Source organism: Pongo abelii, chromosome 9 (assembly GCF_028885655.2).
Source record: "Pongo abelii isolate AG06213 chromosome 9, NHGRI_mPonAbe1-v2.0_pri, whole genome shotgun sequence".
Classification (NCBI taxonomy): domain Eukaryota; kingdom Metazoa; phylum Chordata; class Mammalia; order Primates; family Hominidae; genus Pongo; species Pongo abelii.
This window is the reverse complement of record NC_071994.2, coordinates 44596442-44610296: the sequence shown is the minus strand read 5'-3', so window position 1 is coordinate 44610296 and position 13855 is coordinate 44596442. Positions and strand designations below refer to the sequence as shown.

Sequence of the window (13855 nt, the reverse complement as noted above, 5' to 3'; positions counted from 1 at the left end):
AGTAGAATTGGGCTGACTAGACTGTTTTGTTTAAATTTTCCATCTCTCAAAGGGCTCCTAACACATAGTACCCCCTCTTTACTATCAGAATTCTGAAACAAATAGAAAATAAAAGACTTGCATATCACCTTTACAGCTAAAAAGATCCAAGCCAATAGACATGCTTAGTGTCTTTAACAGAGCTCCAGAATTAGGCCAATTAACTATCTAGTCACAAGCAAAGTGGGGGTCCATGTGGAGGGCTCTCGGTGGACAGCTTCTTACCCAGAAGTAGGGTAAACTAAGTAAAGCATGCTCAGTGTATTCATAAATTTACTAATTTTATAAATCCATTTATCTTGCAGTGGATGGGTAATGAAGCAGAAAAGCCAGGAATAAAACTACTTGAACATCCATTGCAAAAACAAAATATCAAGAATAGGGAAATTGCTTTCCCCTAGGAGTATGTACTGAACATATGTGTAATGATATCAGTTAAAATAATAAGCAGTTAGAATAGGACAATTACTTAAGGTTAAATCTAATGATGTTTTCATGTACTGTTCAATAAGAAGTACTAAAACATATTGTCAACATATTCTCTACCTATAGTTTATTTACTTCGTAGATTTTTTAAAAATAGATTAAAATGTAGATAATAGTAGATTAAAAAAAATGTTTTTAAATCTCCAAGTGACTTTTCCCCTCCTTTTTAACACCCAATCACCTGCTTAAAGTCAGAGAAACTGCGTTTAAGTCTTTATCCTGCTCCTCGCTAGTTATATATTTTCTCTAGATCTCTATTATCTGTAAAAGTGAAAGGGTGTAAGTTGATGATCCCCAAAACCCTTCACAACTCTCAAATTCTAGAATTATTGTTGGCCTCCCCCACCTAGGTACAGTTGATATGTACCTAAGAAACCAAATCTAATTTTATATTTAGCTAAAGAAATATATGATTACAGGAGATAGTAACTATGTCTCTCCCTTTGAACTTTTCTGGCATTTATAATTTGCAAAACACATTTTTTATACATTGTTACTCTAAATTATGTCTCTGTTTCCTCTATGCTCTGTTTCCTCTATTTGTTTCCCAAAACAATATATGTGCTTTCATTATGCTATTCCTAGGAGCACAACCTATGACCCTGTATAACCCATAGTACAATGTTCTGGACCCATAGGAAATATATTCAAAGTTAATTCTTTTCTGCTAAATCATTTAAAGATGTTTATTTCTGGGGAATGCTGTTTGCAAACTTGAGTCTGACCCTTTGGTTGTATTTCTATTTTTAACAAACTTAGGTTCAAAATAGTTTAATTACAGCACTAGTATCAGTAAAGCTGGTAAATGTGAATGCTGAAGACCAAATTTTACATGGTTATTCATGTTGCTGTTTCATTAACATATTGCATTGAGTGTTTTTATTTATTTTTAGTATACTATATGTGTCCATATATGTACACGTATGCATACACAGCAGGTATACATGTTTTTCCTCTGCTTAGAAGGATACTAATTCAAGAGCTTACCATTTCAATGCCAGAAAAAAAGTGAATGTTATTTTTAAAAGTCAGCGATTTACTCCCATGGTGCTTGTCATCAAATGTAATATAGGGTAATTTTATCATTATAAGTTACGCATATGTAATGATCCAGTGTCTTTTTAAAGGTATGGTGTGGAGCCTCCTGGTTTGATAAAGCTGGAAAAAGAGATTGAACAAGAAGAAACACTTTCTGCCCCTTCTCCTTCACCTTCTCCTTCATCAAAGTCTTCTGGAAAAAAGAGTACAGGAAACTTACTGGATGATGCAGTAAGTAAAATCAGTCAGACTTCTTACCAACGGTTAGTCTTTCTTGCACTACAAAACATATTCTGTGCAATCTTGTATCAGTCTAATCTTTACCTATATCAATTTTCTTGAAATTTATTTTAAGCCCATATGAAAAACTTTGTAGTCCTACAATTCATTTTGAGATTCAAAACTGAACTAGTTGTTCAAAATAAAGTGTCATTTAATGCTGCAGGCCAATATCTAAAACTTTAGAATAATAAGTCAACTCCCTGAAAATTGTATTTGAAAACATGAAAGTCTCTTTGTCACTGGATCACGATTCCCCCTTTCACAGATAAGAAGTCTGAAAACAAGATCTTGAGGATTGTTAAAGAAGGGAAAGTAAATGTATGATAGAGAAGTTAAGTGCCCTTTATGGACTACCATTGTTTTTCAAGTGCTCTCATATATGAAAGGCAGGTTCCTTCTTGAGGAATGGAAACATAGAAATTGAGTAACCTGCTGAGGGGAGGAGAGGAGCTTAGATTCCAACAGAGTTTTGTCTAACTCTTCAAGGTCACTCTACTTAGAAGAGCCCTTGAGTCACAATTTTTTGGTAGTTAGGAAATGTTTTAACAGAATCACAGTAAACTGTTTTTAGGTATAACAGCAAACATGGTGAATTAAAACTCTCAAGTGACCTTGGTTGTCTGTTAAGTAGTTTTTGGTTATGAAAAGTAGTGTGCTTGAGTATGTGTGTGCATATGCCCTCCACACATATATTTTAAGTGCAAATGTAAAAAAAAATTAATAAAGGAGATAAATCATGAGTGACTGGGATGTTGTTTATGCAAAGTTTGTATTTTGGGAGTTGTAGTTGCTTATTAATTTTATAGAAAATGGCAATGCCAGAGGCATTAGACTGACGTATGTCTCACATACATGGGGAGAGTCCTTAGAAACTAGCACCAACCACAATGCCAGCTGTAAAAATAGGCAGAACTGAAAAGGACTGGTGGTCCATAGCTGTGAGTTTCTTCCTCCAGGATATGAGCAGAAAAGAGCTGGGAAAATGGTTAGACACTACAGGATGCAGAAAAAGAGATTTCTCTGACTTCTGCTTTTCTCCATGTGACACGATCAACTATATTGCAGATTTAGATGAGCCGAAATATAACAGTTTTTCTGATAGATTAAGAACCCTCATTTCTGTTAAGGGCAGCAAGCATATTAGCTCTTAAAGGTATCTTAGCTAGTTTAATTTGGTTTCTTCTGGGTAACTGTTCAATCACTCGGGAACTAAAGAAGAACAGGCAAGACATTTTGATTTAATGCTACTGAAAAGGATTTTAAAATCACATAACTTTTTCGAAGAATTGGTCATATACCTTGCTTTTCATAGGATTTCACTTTTTATTTTGTAAGGAAATTGAGTAACATTATATTAATAGTAGATAATGATTTATTGTTTATATATTGATGAGAACATTTTTTCTTCTGTGTCAATTATACTTTTTTGATTAGACTTACTTTAGGGTAAGATGTACCTCTTGTCTTTCTGTTATAAATATATTTCCCTGGGGCAAATATACTTGCTTATAGTCCATTTCCTCTCAGCTATCACCTTCATTCATTTTTTTTTAAATGCCTTATAGTCAGGGTTCCAGACCACTAAAGAGTATCTGGCTAATGTCCCTCTTATCCTCCTATTGAATGAATTACTGGATCAAATGAATTTTTTTAGTCCTGAGATTATGAGATTGCTTCCTGGTATTTGACACTGTTGACCACTCCATTCTTGAAATGCATCTCTACAACATTTCTGCTACAAGAAGGATAAAACTAAATGCACTTTGGATTTGATTAAAATTATATAGGGTGCTCTATAACATCTAGGGTGAAACCCAAGCTTGTTCACATGTCATATAGTCCATAGCCCTCCATGTTCTGGCCTACTGTGTGTTTTCTGGCTATTTTGTCTGCTGCATTAGTCCCTGAATTTTGATGTAGCCATTGTTGCTTTCTCACCATACTTCTGCCTACTCACCTGTTACACTACTTTTAAACACCTTTCTATCTTTTAAAATTCAGGTTGCGCTACCCCCTATATAAAGATTTTTCTGGTATCTCTCATCCCAGGTATAACTGGCAAATCATTCCTTGGTGCTGCAAGTATTTGTATCTATTTAATGAAGCGTTTACCTTTTTGGGCACAAATATCCTTTCATCTCAAGGTGCAGACCTTGTACTCAAAGACAAAGACCATATTTTATCGATCTACATCCAGTACTGTGTTTTTTGGATAAATTATCAATGTAGCTAATTAAAGTTTAACCTTCTCCCTAATTCTGTTTCTCCAAGTTGGCCACATGCTCTGGAAATTCATGCACCTTTCATTTCTACTGTAGCTTTGTAGAGCGCGGAGATGCTGCCACCTGAAGCTATTTCTGTGAACCTAGAAGTAGCTAGGATGATTTTCTTTCTTCACTAGCTTGTTTCCTATCTGGCAATCCTTGAGGGGGAGAAAAAGAAGAGAGGGCAAGAAGGTGATAGGAAAACTATGAAAAGGACTTCAGAGTTTACCAATACTCCAGTTCAGAAAAAGAGAGTGAAATAAAGATTTTCCATACAATAGTAAGCCAGTCAGTCAATATATGGTGGTTCTCCCCTACTCTCAAATTGTATGCTCTCAGTTGAGAACAATGGAATGGATTTCACAGGAGCTTTAAACCTTCTTTAAAGTTTACCAGAGTTTAGAACATAAACATCTACTCAGTTAAAAGTTTTAATCGAATGTAGGAAATATACAATGTGGATATTTCTGTAACTTTGTCAGCTAGAATATTATGTTTCACAAGTCTTTAAAATGGCATTTTTCAAGCAATGTTTGATCAAACACACCATGGTTAAATTAGGTTGAGAAATACAACTTACTATATATAGATGAGGACTATAGTCCTCATCCAGAGTCTGGTGATAAACTTTGGCATATCAAAGGCTCTAGTGAGTTCCATAATAAGATCTTGTTTAACCTGGAATCTTCTAAACTTATTTGACCACAGAAGTCTCTTATTCCTTCATTTTACACTGGGGAAAACTGCATTGAACTATTTGCATTCTGTTTGATAGGTTTTTTTACTGAAGTGTTTTATTTCAGGAACAGTGGAGCAGAGAGAAAAGTAATTTGAGCTTCACTAATGTTTTAAATCAGAAATTAATACATCTAATATAAAAGGAAATTGTTCCTATAGTAACTGCTTCACTGCATGTGAGGCACATATAGCAGTTCAGGGTTGAAAATGATGTACTCCAACGTGGGTTTTAGAATAGAAATATAAAATAGAGATTGCTTGCAGAGTTTCTGCGTTTAGTTAATAATATTGGCTATTTTTACTCTGGGAAAGCTATTATCTGCCACCCCAGAATAGAAAAGAAAGAGGAAAAAGAGAAAGAGGAGCAGTAAAAAAAGGAAAAAAACAAGAATAAATAAAGAAAAAAGAGAGAAAGCAAAAGAAGCAGATCTGTGTTAAAATATTATATTCCAGTGAACAGTTTCAGCAATAACTGCCAGTTTTGAAATCTTCAATGTTTCTTCACATTTCTTTGTTTGATACTTAGGTGAATAGTGGGAAAAAATAGGTGACCCTCTATGTGGAAAATACATCACCTTCCTTAATCAAGATATCATGAAAGAAACACAGTGGTTTCCATTCAGATTAATTTATTCTCCAGATGTCCTGATAGAGTGATTCAGCTGTGATAAAACAGTGGAGTCAGGTTTAGTTCTCCTCTTCGCTGAGCTAGTTCTCACACAATGAATTGAATACAGTTTTCAGAAATCATTCTTACTTTCTTCCTCTTCTCCATCAACTTCCTCAGTCTGGGGATGAGAGATAGTATAATTCTGAGTAATCAGGCTCCTCTTGAAATCCCATTTCAGCAGAAAACTGGCTGGGTTCCTAGCCAAAAAAGAACACCTGCCAGACTGACTTTTCCCTAGGTAATGTAAGAAGCACAGATGTCACCAGTCACTGTTTACTTAACAATATATTTCCACTGGCCACAGTCTGGCCTTGTTTCTTCCATTTCTGCTTCCACCTCTCATACAACTACAAAAACAGCCCTTGATTTTTAAAATCAACTCCATTTTCAAAGCTAGAAAGGCATTTGAGAAGGGCAGGCCACTTGAGAAAATGTTTCTTATATTTTACTTCATTTGATACCAAGAGTTTCTGTCTTTTGTCTAAGAACACTGCAAAGTGGAAATACTTTCCATACAGACTTGTGATTGTCATTTTTTAGTGGAGGAACCAGTTGAACATCAATTTACTCTTTGGTTAATTACCACATGGCAGCAAAATTGTGCCAAGTATTATCCTCCTAAAGTTCAGGCCTCAGGCCATGTGCTTTCTTGATGCTGTCAGTCTGATTTTCTTCTGGATGATCAACCCCTTCTCCCAATGCCCCTCCCTTTCTTCATCCTGGCTTTCCTCGTGGAAGCCCTTAGTTGTGGTGATAAGGAAAACGGTACCACTTCTAGCAATGGCATAAACATAATTTACATACATATACACATATTTATATTTAAACATATTCTATAAACACATATAGAAAAAGATACGCATAGACAAATACTGAAAACAGGAACTATAGACAACATTCATTGGTCCTGTGACCCTACCCTCAGTCCCAGAATGTTGTTCTGCATTATTGGAAGGAAATGATGTGATCATTATTCAACTTTTGTACATCTTATTTTATTATCATCATCCCACTCAGAAATAACCTTTCAAAAATCTCTTAGAACAGAAATCTATTAGTGCTGGGGTGAATGTATCTATAGACCAAGTATAATATGATAGAACAAACTCAGAACACAAAGTAATTGCCCTAATCCCTAACTTAATGTTAAGTAGTTTTCTCATTTTTTGATGAAAGCTATTTCTAAGGTTCTTTGAATCCATGATTATTTTGTTCCTCTAATTTCCCCCTGTGGCCTGTATAGATTCATGTTCTTATATATCTATTTAGTCAATGTGTATTTAATGAATATTTATTTGCCATTAAGATGTGCTTTATATCAATGATTTTAAAATACAATGAAATACCATCTTAACTCTAAGGGAACTCACTCTAGCAAGAAGACATTAAAGTTAACCACTAAATGAGATACAATATGCTATGATAAAAATAAGTGCCAAAAGCCATAGGTTTATATGTCAGCAAAATTAAGGACGGCAAAAAGGACTAATGGCAATGTATATATTAAATTTGGTTCTTTTGTTCTTTTCCCCCCAAAATAGTGTTGGTTCTCTTTGTATACATCCTCATTGAGTCATAATTGTACATGTGATAAATTTATGAGATAAATTTAATTTCAGGGTTTTTTCCTTTTTTTAGTTATTCTTCTAGTGTCTTATGCTTCAAACGTTCTGGAACATTTCTTATTCTAGGAAAAACAAGTTGTTTAATTCCTTTACATTAAGATGCAATTGAGTTCATGTTTTACTCTCTGCACAGTTTTTGCTTAGAAGGCTGATTAAAGTCAAAAATTGAATTATTTGAAAGAATGATTGCATTTCTTTCATGACATAAATGTAGACATCATGACATCTTCGTGGAAGAATTCGGGTGAGGAAAATCCAGGCCAATTTCTAAATTTGTTCTATCTAGCTTCTAAATGCAGACTGCACATCATTTACAGCTATCTGTTTCTTCCATGGAAACTTTTCCTCAAAACACAGGAGATTATTGTTTTGGGTTGTTTGGTTGGTTGGTGAGTTGAAGAGCAGACAGAGTCGGTGGCTCCCAGTCAGGGAAAACATAAACATAAAATTGTTCCTAAAATCATGGACTATTATATTATCTCCTAGTAATCACAACTATTCATAAGCTTTATGCACATATCATTTAGATTATGTATTTTTAAAAGAGTGGGAGAATAGATATAACAGGGATAAAAATCTGATATTCAGGCATCGATTACATAGAACACGTATAAGCTGTAAAACATGGTCAAAGAAGTAGGGTTTGATAGGTAGGAATTACTGAGATGGAGTGAGTTGCAGTAGGTAAATCTGAGTAAATGAGAGATTAATTCTTAGAGAAAATCTTGGAGTTCAGAATAAGATGAAACAATAGTTTCCTTTAAAAAAAACAACTTGTTAAATTCACTCTCATTTATTTTGAAACTGGGTAAAATTAATATAATTAAAATTATACTGAAGTAACATAAACTCTATGTTAACATACTTTCTACTCTAGTTTTCAATAGGTTGACCTTGACAACCCAAATGTGCATGGTCTTTTTAGTCCTCCAAAAGTAGGAACCCAGCTGATTATGTATAGTCTATAATTTCAGTTGATTTCCTGCTCATTATCCTCCAGCATCATCACTGTCATTAGCTAGCTTATGCCTTAGTGCAGTCATTTGCCTTCAGATGTCTTTGGGGCCTGAACTTTACATGGTTATGATTTAATGTGATATTCCTATGCTCACATGATGTCCATAGATAAAGAACAAGTTTAAAGTCATTAAGGGTTCAGGGGCCGTGGAGTCCTTGGAGCGAATTAACATAAATGCAACCTAATTAGGAAGAATGAATGTGCCTGCTCTTCTATTTCAGGTGAAACGAATTTCTGAAGATCCTCCTTGCAAATGCCCAAACAAGTTCTGTGTGGAGCGGCTCTCCCAAGGAAGATACCGAGTGGGAGAAAAGATCCTCTTCATTAGGGTAAAGTTTTACTTTTCACTTATCTTGTTCTTTATGGGAACATTCAGAATTTGAGTTAGAGGAAACATGACAGATAAGAGCAGGAACTTCCATATGGTGCTTACATTTAAAGATACGTGGTATGAATTTTTTTTAAGTAGCATACATTATAATGTACTACTGAAGTCTAAATAGAACTGTTTTTTTCTTTGTACATATGCCAAAACGCATACACAGCAAAGACACTGTGGAGATCAAATAGCATGAAGAAGCCTTTTCACTTGTGTTCTGTTTTGCTAAGAATCAAGATAATTTAATATCTCAAAGTAAGTTTGTGACTTTTACTAAGACCAATAATTCTTTAAAAAAAAGAAAATGAAAAATACAGATACATTCCTAGAAATCTGCAGTTGTAAATAAAAGTAATTTTCTGCTTTATGGTTTAGTCATTTCTAAAGGAAGAGAGGTTGTGATTTTTTTTAAAACTATATTCTTTCCTCAGTTGAAAAAGTTAAAAAATATCCTGCTCTTTTGTAGAATAGAATGATTTGAATATGGAAATCTAGCACCAGCAATGTGTATTCTCACAATACTCAAATCTGCAATGACTGTTGAAATTTTGCCCTTGTAAAGTTTTCTTAATTTCTACTTTTGACCAAAACTTATTTGTATAACAGGTCTTTTTAAAGGCTCTGCAACATGTAGTTGAAAAAAGAAAGTTTAATCATAATTTTATCCTTAAAATATAATGTTAATGATTTTGAATTTTAATCTAATTTTAGATTAGTATTTACTAATATATTTCTTAAATTTCCAGGAAATAATTGCTATTCTGTTTTGGAATAGCAGCAAAAAGGATATAACAATGTGTTATTATTGGAGTATGAGACAGATCTGCGTAAATGGCCTCACTAGGAAAGGCAGTTGTCTGAGTTGCTTATTGTTCTTTTGTTCTTTATTGCAAGGATAGCATACATATTTTGTTAAGTCAAACTGCCTGCTGTCACGTTAGTACATTAAATAATAGTGATCTAGAATCTCCACAGATGTGTTTAAATTTTACCGGGTTGACCTTTCTCAATTGATAATCAGTCTCCATTAGAATATTAGGCCCCAGAGCTTAGAATCAAAACATAGAGAGTCATTTGTTTAAACAGTTATTTGTTTTTGTAATAAAAGTGTTAATAAAACGCATGATTAATAAATTATATACTTCTCCCTCCAACGTAACCTAATATCTTCAGTCAAAAATATATATTACATATGTTTATTTGCATCTGAGCTTTCAGATGCAAATTTAGTCATTTGTCAAGGATTTTAATGTCCACATTTATGAATAACATGTTTTTATAGTCCTCACTATATAAGGCAAGTTTTTTGAAGTTCCATTTTTCTTTTCAAGAAATAGTTATCTTTTTATTAAATCTATTCATGCATTATTTATAGAGAAATTGAGATTTGCTGTACTGAAAAAAATTGTATCAAATTTCTTAGGGATATTAATTTAATATCAACTAATACATAAGAACATATTGTGCACACTCAGTTTCTTACTTCTAATGTTCCACGTGAACCTGCAATAAGAGAGTTAACTGTGACGTGGTTATTCACTGATTAGTCCAGCAAGTAATGGCATCATGCTATTATGATGTGTTTTAGAATAATGTCTTAACGATCTTTAATCATTTATTCTCTTGATATTTGTACTATCCACATACAATTTTACTATTTTTATAGCATTTCCCTTTAAAATAAAACGTTTTTTAAAAACTTAATTTTTAACAAAGATAAATTTCTATCACTGCCTAAATTACAAACCAAAACTATTTGTCAAAAAAGGAAAACATTCTTGAACATATATTGATTGAAATACTTATCCTTTGGCTTGTCATGAGTTCATTTCCACCCTGAAGGAGTAACATGACTCTAAAAAAGGCTCCTCTATGTGTCTGGTTATCCTTGGAGGCTTAAAAATTAAAATTTCATAGGCAGGTCACATGTGCCTTGAATTGTACATTTTTCCCTATTTCCTCCTCTGTGTTAACTAGAAAAACTAAACATGTCTCTTTGATGTGCATATGCTTATGCTATTACTTTCAATTTGTGGTAGGGGCTATATTTAATTGATTGCCATTCTGCTCCTTACTCATGTAAGGAACTGGCAGTTACTACTCAAAAAATCTCATAGGTATTGAATTGGTTTTCAAATGATCATATGGTTGTCACTGCTAATGTTTTAACTGTATTTCCTTGAACCCCTGGAGTAAGTAGTAAGTGCCTATAGTCAAATTCTCACACATAATAGGTGAACAACTGCCTCATAGTGTCTTCATGGCAGTTCTTGCATTTCTTAAATTTGTATTTTTCACATGGGCGTATTTTAAAGTTTGTCACATCTTTTTTGAGGCTGCCTAATATGATCATATTTACTGGCAGTATTTATGTATATTATTCTATAAAGTGTACATACAATGACATATACATTGTGTCTTAACATTTGTCCCCTAGTTAGTTGTTCACCCTGAGAGCAGCAGTGTATTCATGTGGTCATAATGAACCTGTCCAATGCAAAGAACAATTCAGGGTCACTTAAGGCTAATGAGACTGTTTACCTTTACTTAAAGATAAAACAATTACCAGAACACTAACTCAGTAAGAATTATTCCTTAGGAAATCATAGATACACCGGGCACCGTGGCTCACGCCTGTAATCCCAGCACTTTGGGAGGCCGAGGTGGGCAGATCACCTGAGGTTGGAAGTTCGAGACCAGCCTGACCAACATGGAGAAACTCCGTCTCTATTAAAAATACAAAATTAGCTGGGCTTGGTGGCGCATGCCTGTATTTCCAGCTACTTGGAAGGCTGAGGCAGGAGAATTGCTTGAACCCGGGAGGTGGAGGTTGTGGTGAGCCAAGATCATGCCATTGCACTCCAGCCTGGACAACAAGAGCAAAACTCCGTCTCAAAAAAAAGAGAAAGTCATAGATACAAGATTCTTTTGATAAGCCTGTGCCTAACACAGTTAACTCTTGACTGATGTTTAACTAAGCCAGAGTTAACAATTCCATTGCTAACCACCTTACAAAGTTTGTTGACAACACCTAATCACTTTATGTGTCAACTTATGATTATGTATGTATATGAACATATCTTCCCTATACATTCAAACAGATACAGTAACAACAACTATGAATGAAAAAATAAGAATGCCTGCAAATTTCAAAGGAAGACTGGGAAGATATTTTCTGCAGAGAATATCTTTACTAAGCATATGTCTTGTCTGTGGATTTCTGGAAACCAATGTATGAATAGATACTTCCCATACATGGCTATCTAATCTGTAGTTATGTATTAATAGAGCCATCTATGTACTTTTGTAGACAGGCTTGTTTATGTTCATATATCTCCATTTACAGGTGAGGATTAATCCATGCCTAAATATTAAGAATCCTTTAGTACAGAGAAAAACCTCTGAGGATTTAGGAAAACATCCTAATAATCCATTGCCAAATGGGAATTTTTTTTGTTTCTAGCTTATGAAAAATAATTTGTCAAAGCCAAATTTTTGCCTGGTACTTTCCAAAGAGCAACATTGTTTTTTTGAACTATCAAATGCAGCTAATTTTTATCTATATTGTGCAGATGCAAATGTACTCTCCTCCAAGATATAAATATTTCAGTTATTTTTCAGTGACTTTGAATTTGGAGAGTGATGATAAAACCTGCTGATTTCTGCAGTAGCAGAGATTTGGATTATTCCCATTCAACCATAATACATATCTTTGAAATGTAAACAGGTGGATCTCGGGACTAATGTCTTGATTTCAGGGAGGAGAGAATTTTCTCTTGTTCATTTGTTTATTCAGTCAGCTGGTATCTACATAGGCTTCAAGTATCAAGAAGTCACTTGGCAATACAAATCCGAATGAGCCTGTAAAAACGGACTTCAGAAATATGTCTTAGATGCAATAATAATGTCTGTGGTATTTGACTTATCAATTCCAATTTGATGGCTATGTTCTACCTAAGTACTCCAAGTTGGAGTGCAGTGCTGCGGCTCACTGCAACCTCCACCTCCCAGGTTCAAGTGATTCTCGTGACTCAGCCTCCCAAGTAACTGGGATTACTGTGTGTGCCATCACACCCAACTAATTTTTAATTTTTAATTTTTTTTTTTTTTTGTATTTTAAGTAGAGACAGGAGTTCACCATGTTGCCCAGGCTGGTTTCAAACTCTTGGCCTCAGGTGATCCGCCTGCCTTGGCCTCCCAAAGTACTGGGATTACAGGCATGAGCCACCATACCCAGTCTCTTCCAACAGTAATTTTTAAAATGGCCAAAGATTAGCAGCATCAGCATCATCTGGAAACTTGTTAGAAATGCAAATTCTTGGGGCTCCCCCAAGACTTACTAAATCAGAAACTCTGAGGGTAGGGCCCAGCCTCCTGTGTTTTAATAAGTCCTCCAGGTATTTCATATGTGTCCTGAAGTTTGAAAATCACTTTGGAACAATATATAGGAAGAGATTCAGTGTACCAACAACACAATTCAAAATCATTTGCATGTCTGATCATGAAAGAATATTAGCAGTCAGGTGCTAAAAATGATCATTTTGAAGACTTCTGTGTATTGTTGGAAGGAAATGCTTAAGATGTCATTGTAAGTGAAAAAAAGAGGCTTTTAAATTATATTTACATATAAAATAGCTCTGTGTAGAAATGATTAGGATAAAGACAAAGAAAATGGGAATAATAGAAAATAGTTTTTATTTGTCGAGGACACAGAATTATGAGTGTGTTTTTTTCTGCTCTGCAAATTTCTGATGATCATTTTAAAAATATGAACTCTTTAAGATAAACCAGCAAACAGATACAGTTAAAAATTTGAGAATAAATTAAAAGCCCTCTGAAAGTTGTCACGTTAATTAGCAGACTGCTCATTTGAATCGTCCTTTTGCTGAGCTTCCTATCTTCCAGAAAATGGTGGGGAGGTTTTTTGGAGTCACGGTATTATTTAGACTACAGAGAATTTTTGCATATTGTTGTGAACTTGTAGCATATTTTTCGTTAGATGAAGCTGTCTTCCTTTACTATTTTCTGTCTCCATTTTGGAAGTTGATATTGTTTAGGATTAGCACCTGGAAATATGCAAATGTTTATCTACTGTCTGGATAATATGCCTTGTCTTTCCTTATCTTTGCAGACCCTATCAATGATCTACGTACTCAGTTTTTTCTCTACTAATCATTACAATTTTAACCATTTGGTGTTCCATTCCTTTAGGGCTCAGTTTTTAATGACAGGAAAATAACCTAATATGATAAACTTATCTGTGCTAATTTATGAAATGGATGCAGACAGCCCCAGTGAATAGAACATCTATGTGAT

The 13855-nt window shown here is 34.3% G+C and overlaps 1 protein-coding gene across 5 annotated transcripts in view; it reads left to right on the top strand.

Moving 5' to 3' along the window:
• The window catches only part of GAS2 (growth arrest specific 2), a 179951-nt gene that overhangs the window by 114431 nt on the left and 51665 nt on the right, over positions 1-13855 (top strand). For all 5 annotated transcript variants that reach the window (XM_054524565.2, XM_054524566.2, XM_002821950.6 and 2 more), the window contains exons 6-7: positions 1653-1794; positions 8382-8489. In XM_054524565.2, the coding sequence (XP_054380540.1) occupies positions 1653-1794; positions 8382-8489 (250 nt within the window). The remainder of the gene's footprint in view (positions 1-1652; positions 1795-8381; positions 8490-13855) is intronic.